Source organism: Pleurodeles waltl, chromosome 8 (genome assembly GCF_031143425.1).
Source record: "Pleurodeles waltl isolate 20211129_DDA chromosome 8, aPleWal1.hap1.20221129, whole genome shotgun sequence".
Lineage (NCBI taxonomy): Eukaryota > Metazoa > Chordata > Amphibia > Caudata > Salamandridae > Pleurodeles > Pleurodeles waltl.
The window spans coordinates 1,492,679,753-1,492,701,282 of record NC_090447.1 but is presented as its reverse complement, the minus strand read 5'-3'; the positions used below and the strand labels follow the sequence as shown (position 1 = coordinate 1,492,701,282).

Sequence of the window (21,530 nt, the reverse complement as noted above, 5' to 3'; positions counted from 1 at the left end):
CACACATTAAGTGCTTCTAGAGTTGACTACGCTAATAGTCTTTACTTAGGCCTTCCTCAAGCCTTCATCAATCGGCTGCAGGTGGTTCAAAATGCAGCAGCACGACTGGTTCTAAGGATGCCTCACCATTCATCTATTTCCCAGCATCTCAAACATCTTCATTAGCTACCAGTGCGTAAGCCTTTGGTGGTTGTGTCTGTCCTTTTTGACCTCCCTTGCACATTCTGTTTAAGATGCTTGTCCTAGCTCATGCAGCTTATCATGAAATCCGTCCCAAATATCTTAGGGAAAGATCTGAACAGTACAATCCCATTAGAGAGTTGGCCTAGTAAGGTATGCTCTTTAAAATCCTGAACATCATTATGACAAAAAAGGTGGTAGGTCGTTCTCCTTGCCAGCAAAACCTACAATAACATTGTTTTACTCTATGAGTTACTAATAATAAGAACCATTCCATGAAGCATTTGAAGACTTGGTTATTCTCTTCCTAAATCTGTTCAAAGGATATATTACCTTGATTATTGGACGCACTTTGGGGCAGCTGTTTGAGTCTAATAAAACAAGTGAATCCATCATTCATTCATAGAAGCATGACATACTGCTGACCTTTCACAAAGCAGGCAGGTTATTTGTTTTTAATCCCTTGGTTTTGCATTCTGCCGCCAGAAATAAAAGTTGTAAATCAGAACGACTGTCCTCGTTTTCTAAATTTAAGGCCAGCTATAGCAGCATTTCGTCAAGCACCTGCTTTGTAGTTAGTTTCCTCTTCATTGTTCCCTAAATGTTCAATGTTTCTCGGAAATATTTCTAAATTACGCAAAATTGAAAGAAGGTGTTGGAAATGTGGCCACTCATATATCTTTTAAATGATGTAGTAAACATCTGTATTGAACTACCCATTGTTAGACTTTTTATCCTTGGCGTGGGCTCCCTTAAATGTTTGCCTCTGTTTCCCAGGTTGTTGATGTGTGCTGGACTCTGACTTTGCTGTTTTTGTTACTCTGGGCACTTTACCACTGCTAACCAGTGCTAAAGTGCAAGTGCTCTTTTACAAAATGTGTATGTAATTGGCTTATCCATGATCGGCATATTTGATTTATTAGTAAGTCCCTTGTAAAGTGCACTAGAGGTGCCAGGGCCTGTACATCAAATGCTACTAGTGGGCCTACAGCACTGGTTGTGCCACCCACATAAGTAGCTCTGTAATCATGTCTCAGACTTGCCACTGCAGTGTCTGTGTGTGCAGTTTTAACTGTAAATTCGACTTGGCAAGTGTACCCACTTGCCAGGCCTAAACCTTCCCTTTTCGTACATGTAAGACATCCCTAAGGTAGGCCCTAGGTAGCCCCAAGGGCAGGGTGCAGGGTATGGTTAAGGTAGGAAATATAGTAATGTGTTTTATATGTCCTAACAGTGAAATATTACTAAATTCTGTTGCAAGGCCTGTCCCTCTCATAGGTTAACATGGGGGCTACCTTTAAATATGATTAAAGTGTAGATTCCCTTTGGGAGTGGATGGACATGTGGAGTTTGGGGTCTCTGAGCTCACAATTTAAAAATACATCTTTTAGTAAAGTTGATTTTGAGATTGTGTGTTTGAAAATGCCACTTTTAGAAAGTGAGAATTTTCTTGCCTATAACATATCTGTGACTCTTCCTGTTTGTGGATTCCCTGTCTGGGTCAGTTTGACAGTTGGGCTGGTTGCACCTCACACTAGACAGTGACACAAAGGGAGCTGGGGTGTAGTCTGCATTTCAGATGAGCCATCTGTGCTAGGAGGGAAGAGAGGAGTGGTCACTTACACCTGAAAGGGCTGTGCCTGTCCTCACAATGCAGTCTCCAACCCCCTGGTGAGTGTCTGGGGCCTGGCCTGGGCAAGGCAGGATTTCACATTCAAGAGAGGAAAAATTGGGTATAAGAAGGGCACCCAAAACCACAGACTTTAGAACACTTCTGGAAACCAAGAGGAACCTCTGCCTGGAGAGGAGCTGAAGAGCTGAGGAAGAACAGCTGCCTTCCCTGTGACTGTGCTTTGTGGAGCTATCCTGCAGTTGCTACTTCTGCCAGAGTAAGAGGGCAAAGACTGGATTTTGTGTGCCTTCCAACTTGTGAAGATCTCCAAGGGCTTGATTTAGAGCTTGACTCCTGTTGTTTGAAGTCTCAGGGACAGCAAAGACTTCTCCCTGCCAGCACCTGGAGTCTCTGGAGAGACTCCTACACCGCCCTGTGGTGCCCATTCAGTTCCTGGGACCCTGAAAGGAGAAGCTGACAGCCTAAGAGGAAGAAATCCACGCACAGACCGCTGTGCGAGGAAAAGATCGACGCAACTCCAATCTGAGACTGCGCCTTTGCTGCTGAAAATTGACGCTTGCCTGTAATGCGGCAGAAGAATCGATGCACGGAGCTGGAGAAACGGCACGCAACATCGCTGACAGAGGCTGGTGAGATCGCAACCAGTGCTGTGTGGTCTTTGGATCAGCGTGCGGCTGGATTTCCGACACAAGTACCGCTGGGCTTGTAAAAACAACGCAAGGCCTGCCCGGACCCAAGAGTGCTGACTGGAGAGAAGAAACGACGCGCCCCGACAAAAGGAGAAATGACGCAAGGTCTCACTCGTGAGTGAAATAGATGCATCGTAAGCCCTTTTTGACACACACTCGTCCGTGCGGGGTTCTTTTTTGACGCACCCATGGTATATTTTCACGCTAACAGTGTTAGTGTGTGCTTAAAACTACATGAAGACTATTTTTGCTTTTTAATTGACTTGTGTATGGTGGATTTTTGTTGTTTTGGTCTTGTTGTGTTTAGATAAATATTCACTATTGTTCTAAACCTGTGTTGTGTCATTTTGTAGTGTTTTCATTAAGTTACTGTGTGTGTTGGTACAAATACTTTACACCTAGCACTCTGAAGTTAAGCCTAATGCTCGTGCCAAACTACCAAGGGGGTAAGCAGGGGTTAGCTGAGGGTGATTATCTTTTACCCTGACTAGAGTGAGGGTCCTTGCTTGGACAGGAGGTAACCTGACTGCCAACCAAAGACCCCATTTCTAACACCCATCATTGGTGTTTACAATAACCAAAAATAGCACTGTGGTTCACACTCCTACAAGTACAACCCTTTAGCCTATGTAATGGAGCTGAAGTCTTTGAGTTGACATAGGTGTAGTTGCAGACACAGCAATAAGCAGCACATTCTATCCGATGATGCATTAAGGCCTGTGTCCTCATTATAGAGTATTTATGAAGCAAACCAACAGACCCCTAGCCCAAGCGGAAGTACCTTCGCTGTCCTGAATTGAGTTTCTTTACCTACCCTTGTCTGAGCCCAGATCAATTCCCACGCAGGGTTTAATGGATCTTGACTTTCATAGCACATGTATCTAAGAATATCTACTTGTAGACCCTTTCAAAAAGCTGAGGTCTTCTCTTGGGGCAATAAGAAAGTATTGTATATTGAAAGGTGAAAGATATGTATACTGTATTTTGTTGTCCAGCTGGATGTGTCTACTGCTGGTGGCTTCTAGGATTGTGAAAGGCATGACAAGGCAGGTGGGGTAGTGGAGTGCTGGCTGCAGCAAGGCGGGTCTGGCTGTCATCACTGATGATGATATATCTTGCTCCTGCCACCTTTTCAGTCTCTCTATATCAATATTATCCCTCAATACAAAGACTTCTTTCCAGCTTCAGACCCTTGTCAGCTACCAGTGACTTGGCAACGGGCCTTGGAAGCACCATGTTTACTGATTGCCTACAGTAGCGTACATTGCCTGGAAGCCATTAAGCCCACAATGGACCTGACACATTAAAGACTTGGATGTGGTAGTTCTGGTTAATCCCTTTTATTTTTCCTTGCCTCCTGTTGATTTTTTAATATTGGGCCAGTTTCATGAGGCGCATGGCTTGGAGCAGGAGTGGCAATAGGGATGTGCACTGCTAACAGAAGCATTGCTGGGGGTGATGCAGGGAAGGGAACCTGTTTATATCATTAGTGACGTGTTTAGTAGTCGAGGTACTAGACTTGCATGTTTTCTATTGTCGGACAAACCTTAATGGAATGTGGTGGAGAGAAGAGCACAACTTTTCTCAAACTTTCCTAAATCTAGGACATTTCCTAGAATGATTAATATACAGAACACAAAAGTGTAGATGCCATTTTTAATAACTCATATGTAAGGTGTGTCCCTATTAGAACAATATTACTACATAGGATTTGTGGCTGTGTCCATGCAAACGGACAACGCTATGAAAGCCTCACTTAGAATTTCAATGTAAAGTTCCTTAGCTGGCAAGAGAATATGAAAATGAAGCTACTACTCCATTAAAACCAGCTTACATTTCTCCTACTTAGTAAATTTTCAAATATAAGGGCAACAATCCTGCTGTGTGTGCCAAGTTTGCTAAATTTCCTAAAAATAATACATATTAAATTATGTTTGATTCCAAATACGTTTCATTGAATTATGACAATGATTTAACTTAGGATGTGTAACTCTCTTCATTCAATATTCAAGAGAAAAAATGTGACATAAATCATGGTGCCTAAACTTCTATCACCACAGAAAGCATTGGTAGGTGGTAGGCATGAAGCCTCATTCTATATTGAGTGGTACTGTCTCATATGTATGTAAAAACCTGTGGTCACAGTATTCCTCCAGGACCACTAAGTCCATCCAAAGTGCACTGGTACCTGCCAAGCATAAAAAGGTGGCCTGACAGCACCCTTTCCCTCATTACAGTGAAAAGGGTCAACAAACAATAGCTTAGCCGCTGATGACATCCATCCCATCACTATTTGTCTGTTTCCTCTTGCTTCAGCTGTCAGATGCCCAGTATACACATTTTGTTGTAATCAGGTTCTTTTCAGCAATAAAGTATGACTGCTAGCAAGTCGTCAAAGATAGAGTCATCCATTTTTCAAGTAAGCATGGGACATTATTCAGGCACAAAATCTGGCCAGGTGAAATGGCCTTATATCTGACATAGAGAGGTGTTTCTCATATTAAGCCATGTTTGGTGGCTTACAAAATGTCTTGATGGGCAGTCCCTTCTGATGCACAGCAGAGAGTCCACCTAGTCTCTCAATCTACCATTAGGGCCCAAACGTGACTAAACCGAGAGGTTTTAGTCCTATTGTTTAAACTACACATTTACATTTGATTAGTTCCATAAGGTTCACAAACACTTAGTCTCCCAGAGGGTGTGCAATGCATAATGTCCCTCTCGACTGTCAGATCTAGGAATTCAACTCACCATCTGTCCAAACGCCATTCCTAGGCTCTTGTATGTGGTATCCCCTGTATTTTCCTAAATGCCTCTTTGTTTTCTCTAAAGCCTGTGTTTGAACCATCTCTTCAGATGCAGCAGCAATAGAAAAATAGATTATGCTTTTGCAGAAACCTGCTACATGTCAAGAAGGTACATTTGGTTGGATTTTGTTTCTTAATTCTGTCAATGGATTCACTACATAGCAAAGTCACAGTAACTTGCAGTACAGGGCTGGTCTTTCTACTTTGCCTTACTTCATTATGAACGAGAAATATTTTCAAGGTTTAGGTTTCTGTTTTTAGCCAGTAAAGTATCCCTATGGAACTGTATTTGTGTTTTGTTTCTTTGAGTGATTTACTGTAAATAAATGAGTGCATGTGATATGTGTTAATAATGTTGTAGTTCTTTTTATGCATCCAAAATGCATCTCATATTATGTCTAGTTGTCCTACCACTACTAACCAGCTGGTCAGGATAGATCAAGGGGTTTATCAATGCAAATAAATAAAAATAATGATTGGCTAGTGCATTTGCAAGTATTCTGTTCTCTAGTTGCAGGTTGCACTGTTGATCCTGTGCTCCCTGTGGATGGTACATCAATGCAGTTAGTGTGGATTGAAGCCAATATGAGTCCAGGTATGTTATTTACAGCCTGTACATATCAGAGACATGAGGAGGTACAATCCATACCTACTGTGGTATTTACCTTCTTTAGGGAGTATCACATCCCTGGCCTCCATCACTGAGGCACGGAATCTCTTTCTCCAAATCTTTGGAGTTGATAGCTCTAACAGCCTGAGCGGCACTAACGCATTGCATGCTTGCTATAAATATGTGAAATTACTCATGAAGGGAACCAGAAGGCAAATCAGCAAGGAAGAATATCCTCCAAACAATCAAAAATGCACAAAAACTCCTGATTGGCCATCAGCAGGTCAGTGAAAACAGCATAAAGTTACCATCATAATGCTACAAATGCACTGCAGTTAAAGGGCAAAAATATAAATATGTTCCTCTGCCATCTGAGCCTGGTGCTCAGCTAACCGGTTCTGCATTTCCCGTATTACGGCTACAAGTCGAATGTGTAATTTAAAAACAACCATTACTGCGTGAGGGATCATAGAGCCATGAGTACCAACCAAGAACTTCACATGGATTATCAAATATGTACCTACAAATATTTCTGCCCCCTCTGGGTTGGGCATGTTCTTCATAGGGCACACTTTGTTTGATAACCATGCAAGAGCTATACCTGTCAGAGGTCACAGGTACAAAGAAGTGGGTGGAACACCCAAAAGTTCAGTACAGATTCCGCAGCCATCTAGGTTACTGACCAGGGGTAACTATCCTGAGATGCAAGGACACAGATCCTTACTTGTAATTGATTTCTCCTTCAGCAACACACAAAAGCACAATTACTAACTTGAGCCTCATAAACACATAAGGCACAAATCTTGTGCTACAGGCAAGAAAAATAATAATTTTAAAATAGTTGGCATTCTCCTGTAGTCCAATTGGCTCGGCTGGAGCCACCAGTCAATTACGTACCTTAGATGTCCTCAAACCAAAACAGTATATTTCCCTTTCAGGAAAAGCAACCCTTTGCTTTTGAAGGAAAGACTCCAGCAAGAAACCCTCTCATTAGTCTAAGGTGCAGGGCCAACTCAATGGAAGCCCCTTTCCACATTGAAAGACATATTGCCCAGGCAGGAAGTGTAACATCAAAATCAATGGTACACCTGAGTAGCGACACAAGGTTCTACACATGCTCCGTGTGCAGTTGTGTTAGTCTGAGACATGCTATTGACTACAAGAGGCACCTCTTGTAGTCAATATTATTTATGAGTGCTTTTGCACATATCACGACCCAGGGGTGGGGTCTTTCAAAGGTTCACCATTAAAAGATATAACTTTTGTGTTTTTTTACCTGATTACCCAGAGCGCCTAATGTTCTCCCAGTAAAGTACACCCACATTTAATTAGATTCTAGTCTGAGACATGCCAGTTGGTCCCTAAACACACCACTACCATTATGAAGGGTAATTTTAGTATGGGCCATACAATCAAACCAACATGGTGCATCACAAATTGCCAATACCATCACTTGGGTTCTTGAACTTCTGTCCTGCTCAGATGCACACCTGTCCCTGCACATCTGTCCCTGTACACCTTTCCCTCATCACAGACTTTCACCCTATCATGCCTGTGCTTCATCTGTCCTCCAGAAAGAGGAGCAGAATGCTCACATCCCTGACTCTATTTTGCTCAATATCCACCTTCTGTTAGGAGTCACCAGACCATTGTTCTCTTTGGTCACAGACAGATATTACTCTGCAACCTCTCCTTAGGTCCACATCCTCTCTTAGCGTCACATCTTACGCCACAGAGTAGAAGCTTCTTGTGCCTCCTCAGTCTTCCCTGGTCTCTGGTGATGCCTCCTTGCTACACTGCTTCATATATACCTGCTGGCAATGGTTGTGCTACAAATAGCATTTTTCTTGCTGCTGCTTGGACACATTTCTCTTTTTATGTCAAGGATGATCATGTGGGTAGCAGCTGTTAGTGCTCTACATCATTTCAGATTACCCTAAGGGATTTTTAGCAAACCCAGCACATTGGATACGTCTATGGCCATGAAATTTAAGAAAGTTTCCGCTACCAACGTCACAGCCCTTTTATCAATGCACATTCACTGTTGTGCAAATAGGTTAGAGGCTCATTAAGAGCCTGGCAGGCTGGCTCCCAATTTTTGGGGATGGCAAACGCATCTGCCAGCACAGAGTGGCGAGCCACAACACAAGATAACCTCTGTATTGCCACATTATCTTCATGAAACATCTCACTTGATTGTGTAACTTTTACAAACCCTGAAGTCACACCGCACTGCAAAGGAGCCACATGTAGTTTAAGCTTTATCAAGTCACCTCCACAATCTCCACTGCACAAACGTAACATAGCAGCTATATAACAACACGATAATGCACTACAACTGCACAACACAATAACACCACAACCAAGTGCGTGCTTTGTATTTTCTTGGATGATTTCCTTTGGTTGTCCTACTAGCTTCCAACTTGGGGAATGAGGTAGAGCTGTGCCCTATAGTCACACTTGCATCAAGGGGCCAGCGCTTCCAACATGGCCCCCTTCATGCCCTCCACCGCTGAACAGAAAGCAGCGCAACAGCCAAGAAAATACAGAACCAGACAAAAGTCATTGTCTATGCTATGTCTCCCTTGTAGGGTGCACGCTAGAGATTCACAAGAGAGTTCCTATGAGTTTACACATAATAGAGCATAGAGATATCCTCATAAAGGCTGCTAACCTACAAGGCAAGTAAATGACAGTCAAAACATGTTGACAATCTAGGACGACAGGGCAATAATGCCCAACATCTGTCCACCCTAACAATCAAAACCTTGAACCCAGCCAGGCCATCCCTGAATAAACATAGCATAGTGCTATACTATTTTAACCACTACTTCTCTGGCACACTATTTCACCTGTAAAAATCCCCAAAATCCTTGGCCTCACACCAGGTTCAGTGAACCGCGTGTGGGAAGCCCAATGAGGAAGCATGCAGAGGTGAGGGTCTTGATTTTTCCAGAACCACATCTCCACAGAATCAGCTCTACCCAAAGGTTGAAGTTGTGGAGTCAGAAAGCCGTTTCCAACTTGCAATGCTTCCTTAGTACATTGGGATGTGCCCTTTTGTAGTGGCCCAATCTATTAATTTGCGGGTCACAGGCTTTGCAAAATCAAATGGGCTTTTGGGCCCTTCTGTACCTGAAATTTAAACACCCCTATACCATGGAGAGCAAAGCAGCACCTGACTTTAGCTGGATAGTGGATTGGGTTGCCAAGTGCCTTAAAAAGAGTGTGAAAAAGCCATTACTCATGCATGTTACAGTGAAGGTGTAACTCAGGTTCACATACATCTTCACTGCATGGATTAACTGAGACAGATGCACCAAATGATGTGCTACATAAGGGCCTATTCACAAAGGCATTTTGGAATACGTAGAGTAGTGGTCCTGCAGTTCTCTCTTACATACCTCCTAGATGACTCTGTGAACTGGTCCCAGAACACCTCCATCCAGGGAACAGTTGCATACAGTTACCACAGATACAAAGGGATGTGACCTCTTTCCACTTTTATTAAGTAAGGTTGGAGGTTTAGAGGCTGATTCACAAAGATGTGTAAGAGTACCTCACTGGTAATTCTCCTCTCCATACCCATAAATGCCCAATAGTTATTTTTCCTGAACCCTATTTGTTTTCAGAAATGTACATTGGAGCAACTCTCGTTTTGCTAACTTGAAGGCTCTTGAGCAGAGATCTCGGCCGAAGACTTTACCGATTACTCTGCCCTCCAATCACAAGAGGCGCTGCTATCAATAGTGCAGGAGCTAGAGTGGTGCTGGGCCCCAACCAGTGTTCAAGGGCCCATTTGCCCTGCTTGTACTAGGACCCATGGCACTTTCGCTGTGCCACCAAAGAGATGCCAAGCGTTTGAAGGCCACAGTTAAGTTCAGCAAGAGTGCCAACTGTTATGGATGCTTTGAGGGTATAATGCAAGGTATCTCCAATAAACATGGCTAGGCTTCAAAGAACTGGTTAAATACTTTTTAGTTAATGAGGACAATGAGGTTTTTTTAAAGTCTATACTACTTTTAGGGAAAATTAATAACTTTATATAGACATTTTTTTAAACTGAACTGAATTACTGCTCTCATTTGCAATGACTGACCTTTGAAGCAAGTTCCGATTCTGTTCTCACTCAGTCATCACCCAGTTTTCCCTCTCCCGTGGTGGGAGTGCTTGGTTGGAGAAGAAATCGTAAGGGATCTCTTGTCACCAAGCCTTGATTGACATCCATACACATTCCATGGTCATCCTTTGTAAATGAATATTGATGTTTTCTAGAACTCTGGCAAGGGGCAACAGATAATGTCAGATCGCAGTCTCAGACGTTCATTACTCAGGGAGAGAACTTTAGAGCTGGCTAACCATCTGTCCTCTATGTACACCAGGCTTCAGCTTGACTGTACCCCATTTCTGATCTCACACGAAGACTTGATCCTCTAAATTTGGGTCAACCCATAAGCGTCCAGTGAAATGAAAATGCTCTATAAGTGAGTGTATGTGCTGCCAGTTGGGTTTCTAAAGATGAGGTTAATCAACTCTGGTTGGCTTTGGTTGACATACAAACACAGCATCCTTTTATTTGAAGGATGGCAGGCATTATCAGTATGAAAAGTCAAAATGATAATCCTCGCAAGAATAAAGGGAGACAGGCCCATGGGCACCAAGTAGTGCTGCACAGCATCAGGGTAGGCGCAGGTTAGGTGGACAGTATCCTTGTTCTTAAACCCACGAACTGGTCTTGCGCTGTGTGCCCCAGCACTGGGCTAACTTGGAGGCCTGCACACCATGTCCCTCCTTCAGTTCATTCCACCTTAGGACCTAGTGGTCCTAATCCACCAGCGCAGCGCTGTATGCCATGACAAGCATGGCAGGCCAAATGCGAGCTGAATTAATAAGGCAATTTAGTATCACATTTGATATTTTGAATATTTTGAAGAGGCCATGGTCAAATTATTCAATAATAGGTATGGTCTTGAAGAAAGCCTCCGAAGTAATCAAATGGGAGTGCGTCCAGGAAGGACTCCACATCGGCAGATGTCAAATCAATAACAGGATTGGCAGACGGCTCCACAGAGCAGAAGTGCGCAGAAGCCTCAGACGCAGGATCACCCGTGTAGGCAGCACCATCCATTGTGCCAGATGTCATTTGAGCCAAGTAGTTCACAAGCGGTGGCTCATAAGGGGCCTCGCGAATCAACCTCAATCTCATGGGGCACGACCGTGAATGAACCCTCATCTGGAACATTAACAGTTCCTTGTTAATAGAAGGCACTGGCTGAACAGCAAGACACACCAACAGTGTACATTTGAAGAGACACTAGGTGCAATGAAAGACAGATTGCATGCACCACAGGACTGGTTGAAATGACAATGACCAATCATGCTCCAGTTCTTCCAGGAACGAAGCGCCTAAGTACTGCATAATGCGGTCACAACACAGCTGGGCTGATGGTAGCTCCATCACTCCACTTAACTGAGAAAGCACAACCACTGCATATCAGGAATAGCAGAATTCCACCAGTCATACCCAAAGTTATGGGCAATCTGCTAAACACACTCGAAAAGAGAGAATGGATATCTGAAGGAATGACTGAAGACAGTCTAAAAAGTGGAAACAAATCCAGACCCAACAACCATAAAAAAGTGTACAATACCTGCAGTGCTCGAGGAGTTAAATATTCTGCAGATAAGCCCTCCAAAGTGCTTGGGGAAGTTGATATTTAATAAGGACTGAATCTTGGCTGATGATCTCACTATCTGGAGAGTGTACGTCTCCTTGGCCGATGTCAACGGCACTTGTTTTTGGAACAGCAGCGCCTTTAGTCTGCTCAGCTTCTCAAAATTTACATTAGTAGTATCAATGTGAGGCCACATTTTTGCTACTCTTATCTCTTGTGTGGGAGGGGAGAAAAACATGGGCACAATAAGTTACAATTTAAGAGACTGAAATTGCGTAGGCAATTCCCAGCCTCATTCTGCAGCAACTCTGATCATTCAGAGCCACATAACTTCCTTTTGAAAGTGTATGAAATGCTGGCCGAATCAAAGGGATGGGAGTACCCTTCAGAAAGCATGCCAAGCTCGCGACCTCCGCATTGCAAAAGCCGTGAAGTGACACATGTTTGCAAATCACTGAATGACTAACAGTAGTCTAACACTCCCTTACACTCAGAAAAGACATGTGTTTTGCCTTTCATACATTTGAACTCGAAAGGCAACTCCCACTCTTCCTTAATAGAACTATCTCCTAGCGGCTTGTATCTGCCCACAGCAAAAGGTTTCAACATTTTGTGAAACGGAAGGTGTAAAATTGGCAGGTTTATAACGCCATATACCAGCCATACTGTTGATGGTGTCTCTGCTAGAGTGCAAGGCAGCTTTTCTAACTTTTCAATGTTAAGTATGGTGTAACTTGCTCCCTTTTTAGCCATTATCTGTTGCTCCCTGGACAAGTTAAAAGCAGCAAACAATTCAAGGACTGGAAACATGGAGCACAGTGATAACTCTAGGCGTGCCCTAATATCAGAAGGAATAGACAGAAGCAAGTGTCTTTTGTGGAACATTGGCCCCATTCTCTAAGACAACACAAACATGAAGGACAGATAGAGGTGTGGACAGTTTCAGAACCAAAGTCAGCAGATTAAACTTTAATAATGTGGATAACAAAACAACTAAGACAATTTTGGGTTCATTATCATAACAGAAACACCAAGAGTGGAATGATTGTCACATGGTGCAAAGAAGAACATACAGGAAGGACAAACAGGAAAGACAGGTACTTCACAAACTCCCCATCAGTATAGCTACTCTCGCTGTTGTAGGGAAAAGTAGGCACTACACTAGCATATGTATTCTGGGTTTTTACACATCTTGGTACCTCCACAGTCACATCTATCCTTAAAGTCCCTCCCTGTTTTTTCACTGGAGAGATTGGATTGCTCCTTCGCCCTGACCCTCCTTAGAAGTTCCTCCTTCTGTGTCAATTCCTTCAACTTCTCCAATTATGGAGGCTGCATCGAACACAGAGGATACCATCTCTGTGGAGGAGAGAAGTACAATGGAGCCAGAACACACTACAAACTGGCAGCAGTTAAATGCAAGGGTGGGCAGTTTCATTCAGCTGAAATGTGAATGACAGTCAGTGGGATTAAATAGCCAGAATGGCGCCCCAAGGCAGTCAGCGAGAGCCTGACAAGTGGACCCTGTGACATTTCCTTATGGTGACCCTTTGAGAATTGTGTTGTGTCTGAATGATGCCAATGAATCTACAATGCAGCACGTAATGTACGTAACATTGAGGTCTGGGGGTATTATATGCTGGTGTTATCAGGACAGTCTAATGTAGGATGAATAATCAACAAAAGTTAGTCTGGAAAAACACGCAATACAATTAAAGAGAAACCACGCGCATGCTGTTTGAGCAAACCACACGGTAGAATAAGGGCTTAAGAAAAGTCTAGTGAGGAACATCACCACATCAGAAAGCCTACCTGGCAAACAAAACCACCAGCAAGCCTGAAAGGAAGTAAAAAGTGAATTTCAGTAAGTTGGTTACAACTGAATCTCAGCTGCTCCAGCCCGAACTCCTTGGGACAATCAGGTTGCACTTGAGCTGCTCCATCAAAGACTCCATGAGGTCAAATCAGAATGAATCTGAGCTGCTCCATCACAGATTTCTTCGGGGAAAATGGAAGCAGGGGGGAGTGATCCTAAAACAAATTCAATGTCACGGAAGAATCCAAATGTGTCACTGATGAGTGATGAAACACACCACAAAAGAGGTAGCACTGTCTTAAGTTAAATTACAATGAAACAATGACTAATTTCTTGTGTTTTTGTACTTAAAAGCCATTTAAACTTAATTGTATTTATAGCTTGCAGAAAAAGATTGTTTTGCTGCGTCTGTATTTGTATGTGGTATTTCTGTAGCCAAAAGGCAGCAGAGCACTGTACAGGGTCAAAGCCGGACTTAAAGTCAAGGAGTGACAGGGGAGGCAGCTGTTTTGTGGACGATTAATGCAGTGTGAAGTAAATGCTTCTTTACATCCAACGACAAGGTGTGCATAAGGATGGTATTGATAACTGAGCATTCAAATAAGCTTGACTAGCTGGCAATCCCGTTATTGTGCAAAATAAAACTTCTAACTTTGGGCAAATTAAAATTGAGGTTGATGGAACATATCAGCACAAGAAAGAGAGTGCTTTTAAATACCCCTAGTAGATATCACCATCAGGCCAACAGTCTGCTCATTCCACTCCAAGCAACAATCCCCTGTAGACCCTAGTTTTGGGATGGTCGCGAGTGGCACCGAGAGGTCTTTGGTATTTATCACTCCTGATGAGCTTCAACACCCCGGAATTTGCAATTTATCGGATGCACCTATTTCAATTTATTGTCCAATCATGAGCAATGACTCGCAGATTTAGCTGCTTCCCGCAACAAAATACATATGTCCTGTCAGGTTTCACCTCTTGATATTTAAGGGTGTGTGAATGCTGATGTTATTGCATGCAGTAATTACACGGTATAACAGTGGTTTGTACAGGGTTCGGAATAATCCAGGCCCTTCTAATGAGGCCCTTAGTCTGCAGCTCTGTTTTTTCTTATGCTGTTAGCTCTCTAGAGTTAGTTTACATTTTACGATATACTCCACCCTCAGTGCTCTTTCTAGAAGGCATCTGCATGTCTTTTCCAGGCATTCTCCAATGAATACTCATAATCACTATCACACAAGACATTTTTCCAACAGCATACACATTTTAGATTTTGGTAGGACATACTGCAACTAAAGAGCCTTCCCAAGTTGTACAAAGTGTCACATGCATCTTCTGTTCCATGGGACATCATTACCTAGACACCCTCAGTTAAGTAACTACTTGAACCAACGTGCATAATGTCGGTGAAAGGGGGGAATAGAAGTGGACGTATGAAATGAGGCCATAACACACTTAGGGGGTCATTTTGACCTTGGCGGACGGCGGAGGCCGTCCGCCAAGGTACCGCCGCGCGGCGGCCATTCAGACATTTCCTCTGGGCCGGCGGGCGCTCTCCAAAAGAGCGCCCGCCAGCCCAGAGGAAATGCCCCTGCAACGAGGACGCCGGCTCAGAATTGCAGTTGCACCCGTCGCGTATTTCAGTGTCTGCTTAGCAGACACTGAAATACTTTGCGGGGGCCCCTGCAGTGCCCATGCCATGGGCATGGGCACTGCAGGGGCCCCCAGGGGCCCCACGGCACCCCCTACCGCCATCCTGTTCCTCCGCAGCCATGGAGGATTCACAAGGGCAGTGGTAAACCGGCGGGAGACCGCCGGGTTACCCTTTCTGGCCGCGGCTGAACCGCCGCAGTCAGAATGCCCTCGGGAGCACCGCCAGCCTGTTGGCGGTGCTCCCGTGGTCGGTGACCCTGGCGGTCACCGGCCGCCAGGGTCAGAATGACCCCCTTATTCCTTCCAGACATAGATGTCATGACATATTGTGCTTCGTAGCAGCGTCATGGGCACAGAGCACTTGCCTAACCACATATAGTCCATACCAAACAAACAACAAAAAGAATACATAGTGTATCAGTAATTCTTCTCCATGTTTTGTAGGGGGGTCATGGTTCAAGGGAGACTGATGCTGGTTAGGCCAGAGGAACACCTTCATGTCATCCTGCATAACTGTAACAAACCAAAGCAGAAGCAATATCAACTCTAGTTCACAGATCACCTCTACACCAATCTCAGTTTATCCACTGGAAAGATAAGGAACATGCCTGACCACAACATGGCTAAAGTGATCCCTGCAAATAGGCAGCCGACTCTCCCACAGTCTCATCAGCCACCCAGAATACACAGGTACCTCCAGCATTGCTGCTGGAATTTGAGTGAGTAAATAAACAGCAGGAGACGGACAGGAAGTTGGCAATGGTCGGAAGGTGGCTTGCAGCTATACTGATGTGGCCGGTTCACCTCATACACTGGAGAGGCCTAAGCTGGGTCACCGTGGCCCAAAGGTGGAGGCACAGCGTGTGCTGCTGGATACAGTGGCCACTTAGGCCCTGATTCTGACCTTGGCGGACGGCGGAGGCCGTCCGCCAAGGTACCGCCGACAAATGACCGCACCGCGGTCAAAAGACCGCGGCGGCCATTCTTACATTTCCGCTGGGCCGGCGGGCGCTCTCCAAAAGAGCGCCCGCCGGCCCAGCGGAAATGCCCCTGCAACGAGGACGCCGGCTCAGAATTGAGCCGGCGTAGTTGCAGGGGTGCGACGGGTGCAGTTGCACCCGTCGCGTATTTCAGTGTCTGCAATTAGGAACTGAAATTCAAAAACTGCTGTGCCCATCTAGAGCATGCATTTGGATTTGTTTTCGCCAAATTCTTTAGAGGTTATAGCAGAAGGGCTTTTTTGGTCTCTAGGTGTGGTTTGTCAATGAATCAATAGAACTTAGTTAACGAATTCTTCAAAATATGAAAAACACAATAGTTAATAATTGCTTCCAACGTCCTATGAAACAGAGATGACATTTTTATTTTAAAAAACAAACTAAGGAAAAGTGGAAAAAGTTTAAATTTGTGAACCTTAATGTCTTTTTTCCTCCGAAAATAGCTTCAAAGAGCTCCACGTTTTCAGAAACGTTTTGCACTGACCATTGATTTGATAGATTTCCTCATTTTTCATGACAAAGGTTCTTTCTGCACCAAGGCCACATCCTTGTTGGTATACACTAGACATTCCTAGTTCCCATACAATCATATCAAGTGTTAGATTACAACTGCCATTTAGTTAGTATAACTCAAGTTTACATTAAGGACGGCTGCATTCTTCCCATTGGTATGCACTTCATAACTGCACTTGGATTTTTGGTTCTCAATTTATGAATACTAATACCAAGGCACTATAATTCTGAGGCACTAGCTAACCTTTAGAGGTTAGTTACAAGCCACTGCCACAAATGCATGCACACAAGGTCACAGTTATTTTTCACTGATCTCATGGTGGTATTTTGCGCCTTTCGCTGTTGAGTTTCAAAATGTAAATTAGAGCCTGTGGTGAGACTCAAGTTGTTGCTTGCTGCAATACACCAATGTTTTAATTTAGTCAACCACACCCTAGATAACATAATATGCAGAACTGGTAGGCAGATACTAATGTGATTAACTAGAAGCCAAGTATTAGTGTAGGCGATGGTGGTACGGTTGTATTGAGGTACAAGTAAGAAATGTTCTAGGCAGGTTCATCTATAGAGACAATACTTGAGCCACTGAAGTGCTTATTTCACTATATTTCCATTTACTTGGAAGGTTTCTGGGGCTGGGAGTTATGGGAAGGTTTTAACATGTGCACACTAGCTTGTGTTTCAAACTGAGATGGATGAACCCAAAGCCAGGCTGGAAAGTGACTACAGTGAAGAAGCTATTCCATAGGAGCTTGATTGATTATTTTCACAATGTACTCACCATTGGGGTAGGGCGTTTCACAGAGGGTGATAAAGTCTACGATAGGATGGTCCATCTCCAGCACCGTGATTGCTTTCCCATGCATGATGGTTAGGCTGGGTCTCCTGCAGGCTTTGTCGTACGCGAGTCCACCGGAGAAGATGACGAAGGGCTCACTGCGGGATCACAAGCACAGGATGACACTTTCAGAGGACTGCTTCACTTAACCTCCACATGTAGGCTGGTTCCCAAAGTTACTATTGCCACAAACGTGTTTCCATCAATTATTACATGAGCACCTTTTTGAAAAACACAGACAGATGTGGAAAACAGAGATGAAAGCATTCAAGAGCGGTTCAACGAGAGGCTGCAGTTGGGGCAAGTGTTAAATATTTAATATGCCTTGCTGTATAGAAAAACGATATGTATGTTCAACATATTCGTGTGTTAAATATTTAGTATCCCAATAAATAGAGTCAGGAAGCGCAACCATGCAGAGTTCTTGCACATTCCTGTAAAGTTCCAATCGATTGCACAAGACCCTGATTCACAAATGTTGGATGCAACTGCATCATGGCCCTTAGTATACTAAAGATCTGATTTAGATATTGGCAGATGGGTTACTCCATCACAACAGTGACAGGTACCCCGTCCGCCGAAATATAAACCCATGGAATGTAATAAGATTTAGATTTCGGCAGAAGGGATATCCGTCGCCATCTCCAGGGGTTTCTCTATGTAGCTTTTTATTTGTGAATTACCAATCCCTAAATGGCATAGTTAGCACCAAGACACCTTTCAGCAATCGCTGCGCTTGATAAATTATATCAATATCAGTATCTAGGTTATTGAACACCTCTTATCATTTGAAAAATCACTGGTGAAAGGATCTTACTTTTCCATTTCTCAAATTCTTCCCCTCCTCGTTAGCATAGTTGGAGTCATCTATTCTTCCCAACCTCAGTTATTATAGGCGCCCAAATGGTCTGTCAATACACCTTCATGGTCCAGAACCCCCACCGCCAAACAAGTCCTAGCATCCCTGAGTTTTATGTCATTATCTCCCTCTATTAAACTGTAAAGAAACTTTCTAAAAGGGAGCCTTGAAAATTCATATAATTTAAAGGTCCAGTGAATGAGGTCACAATAGGTTTCACTACCCAACCAGATATCATCAAAGGGCCATTCTGGATCTCTTATTATCTGTGATTGCTGATGATGCAAGATAACTAGTATTTTCTTTACTTTTACCGATTGGCCGCTATAAACAGAACTAAAGCTTGGAATTTCTATCGGTACTGGAGCTGTTGGGCTTCCAAAGAATCAATTAAATTATTCTCAGCATTTTGCCTTCTAGGGCACTTCTTCATAGACTGTAAAAATAAAATTTTGGGGCCTGATATAGTAAACTGCTGTTACCATTGGGAGGTACTTGAATGCCGCTGCATAGAGGCTATGGAAGTGCGGCTCAGGGTAGCCTATCACTGCGGTTACAATATACAACTTTTGTTTATAGGCATTTTTGTTTTTTACCACCTGAAGTTGTTTATGAGTATAACACTAATACCACTGAAATAGCTTGAGGAAACCATGTTACAAGATCTTCAGAACCGGTCCCTTGGATGTGAACTCTCTGACTCCAAATAACAAAGCCAGTTGTAAACCTAAGTCCGTAGGAAAGGGAAGTGACACATGGGAGAGCAGGCATAGTCATGCATTCCTACTCTCTGCACACCTTATCCACTGATGCAAGGTACACCAGGTTTAGCGTTTGTCCAAAACTGTGATTTCCAATTACTCTTGTTGAATGTACAGAAAATGATTTTCCATGTGTTTAGGAAAACATCCATAAATCCTGAATCTGGGCCAGCTCCAATGTAGGAGTAAGGATTTAGGCCTCAATTACAAGCACAGATTGTGGATGCTATGTATGCCGCCTGCTAAATAATGATACCCTGGGGATTTGTATTTATGTGATAAGTAATGTCAATTATGTGTTGCCCCATAGACATGAGGCATAACATGCAGATTTGGGTTCTCAATGTCACCAAAATCAACATGCGCTGGTATTAACCTGCCATTTTGCACTTTTTAACCACCACATTTGGGAGTTGGTCATGGTAATAAACAAAAATAAGTGTGAGTTTTGAAAACATGAAGTGGAATTCTTGGACATGTATTGTCTAGAGAGGGTATAAATCCACATGTGGGTAGGCTTAAGGCCATTGTTGATGAGCCGTGGCATAAAGATAAAAAAGTTATGAAATTGTTTCAGGGTTTATGTGAGTTTTATGCCACAGTTATTCCTGATTTTGTGTCTAGTATGACGAAGTTGTCCAACATGCTTAAGCAGAACGTACTTTGCTTTGGAATATACAGTAGCAAACCATATTCGACTGGGTCGAAGAGCAAATGACAATCGTCAAGGCATTGAAGCCATATCACCTAGCCTTACCCTGTAGTGTCACAGTTGATGCCACAAAATACAGAGTGGGAGCTGCAGCTGCAGCTCCTCCGTAAAGGCAGAGGAGTGTGGCCCCACTGACTCAGAGCCTGCACCCGAAAAATAAAACGATATTTTGTAATCGTTTTATTTTTCATCTGCTGGCTGAGCCACCGCATGTAGGGAAGGGCGGGGCTTGACCATGGGAGGTGGGAGGAAGAGTGGTGTGGAGTGCACTTAAGTGCGCATGTCAGTTTGGCCGTCCGTCTTAAGCCGGCCAAACAGACAAGAACACTTAGGTTTCTCCAACCTGGCTGTACAGGACAGCCGGGTTAGAGAAACAGCACAGACTCCCTGTGCCTGAGTGAGCTGTAAACTAGCCCGCTCAGGCCAATCCTTGTGCTGCTCTCGTGCTTGGTGTTAGCATGAGAGCAGCACTGGGATTGCACAGGGTGTCTCAGAAGCTGCTGGGACCAGGAAGAGGAGCACAAGACAGATGGCAGCACCAGGTAAGTTGTATTATTACCCCCGTGCGTGCTTTACCCCCATGCCCTCCTCACCCTGTAGGCGCTACCTGCGTCTCCCACCCCACTACCTTGTGGGGTGTAAAGGTGAAGGAAGCCAAACCCAGAACTGCCAGACTATCTTCAAAATTGTTGAGGTACCCGTTTGATGTGGTGTACATATAAGGGCATAAAAATTAACGAGATGATTTCCTATCCATATGGCCGGTTGAGGACAAAAACGGATCTGGTGATGGTGAAGCGGATAGGACTACCATCAACATGAGTACATTTAGTTCCAGTTATTTAGTTTAAACTTTACAAGCTCTAACCTCACACTGGTTTCAGCCCCTGCAACAACTTGCTGTATTTACACCGAAAATTTCAGGAAGTATATACAGCCCTGGAATACCACATTGCTGTTGTCAGTAAATCATGTTCTTTTTATTAGAAAACCCTACATAGGATTTTCTCACTACTACCTTTGACATAGGATTTCTTTAGACAATGCCTACATCAAATTCAAAACTGGATTATGGCAACTCGGAGAACATAGCCTGCTTGTAAAGATTACAGAGTGCCATTGCCAAGATTCTTTTCAATCTGACAATAATTTGACTATGTCTCAGAATATTATGAAGAACTTCACTGGCTCCCCTATAGGTCAGTACAGATGAGCATGCATGATTTACGGATTATCCAGTGGGACTACTCCAAAATTATCCTATGACAAATTCATGAAAGATAATCTACTCAAAGACTAAGATCCAAGCTGGAGTTGAATGTAAAATGCTCCTCATTTGAGAAATGGGGAGGATGGTCTTTCCTTGTGTAGAAAGCAACAGTTTGGAACTCCATGCCCCTGCCCGTCAGAGCTGAAACAAATCTATTCAAATTCGGAAAATTCTTAAAACATGGCACTTTACTCAATATTTACCAGTTTTATGTTCTTTCATCCTGCAGTATCAATCAGGTTTCCCCTACAACACCAGTAAGTTCTGTTTATAAGTGAGAGTGCACTTTATAAATACCCAAAGCTAGATAAAGTAAATGCATGTATCATACCTGTTTTTACATGTCTTGTACTCTACTTTGAGAATGGGTTTACAGGGTTCGGGCTTCCTCCCATCTCTTGGAATTTTTCCTAAGAAGCAAAAAAAAATGCATTACCGTTTGTGAAATCCCAACAAACATATAAAAGAGAATCCAAGACCAAAAGTGAGCCGTGGCTCCATTTTGAAACAAAAGGG

General features: G+C 43.5%; 1 protein-coding gene across 5 annotated transcripts in view; it reads right to left on the bottom strand.

The window, feature by feature from the left end:
- STXBP5L (syntaxin binding protein 5L) overlaps positions 1-21,530 on the bottom strand; it is a 1,301,131-nt gene that overhangs the window by 572,650 nt on the left and 706,951 nt on the right. For all 5 annotated transcript variants that reach the window (XM_069202705.1, XM_069202706.1, XM_069202709.1 and 2 more), the window contains exons 9-10: positions 21,346-21,424; positions 17,356-17,510 (exon numbers count right to left, since the gene is read on the bottom strand). In XM_069202705.1, coding sequence (XP_069058806.1) covers positions 17,356-17,510; positions 21,346-21,424 — 234 coding nt within the window. The remainder of the gene's footprint in view (positions 1-17,355; positions 17,511-21,345; positions 21,425-21,530) is intronic.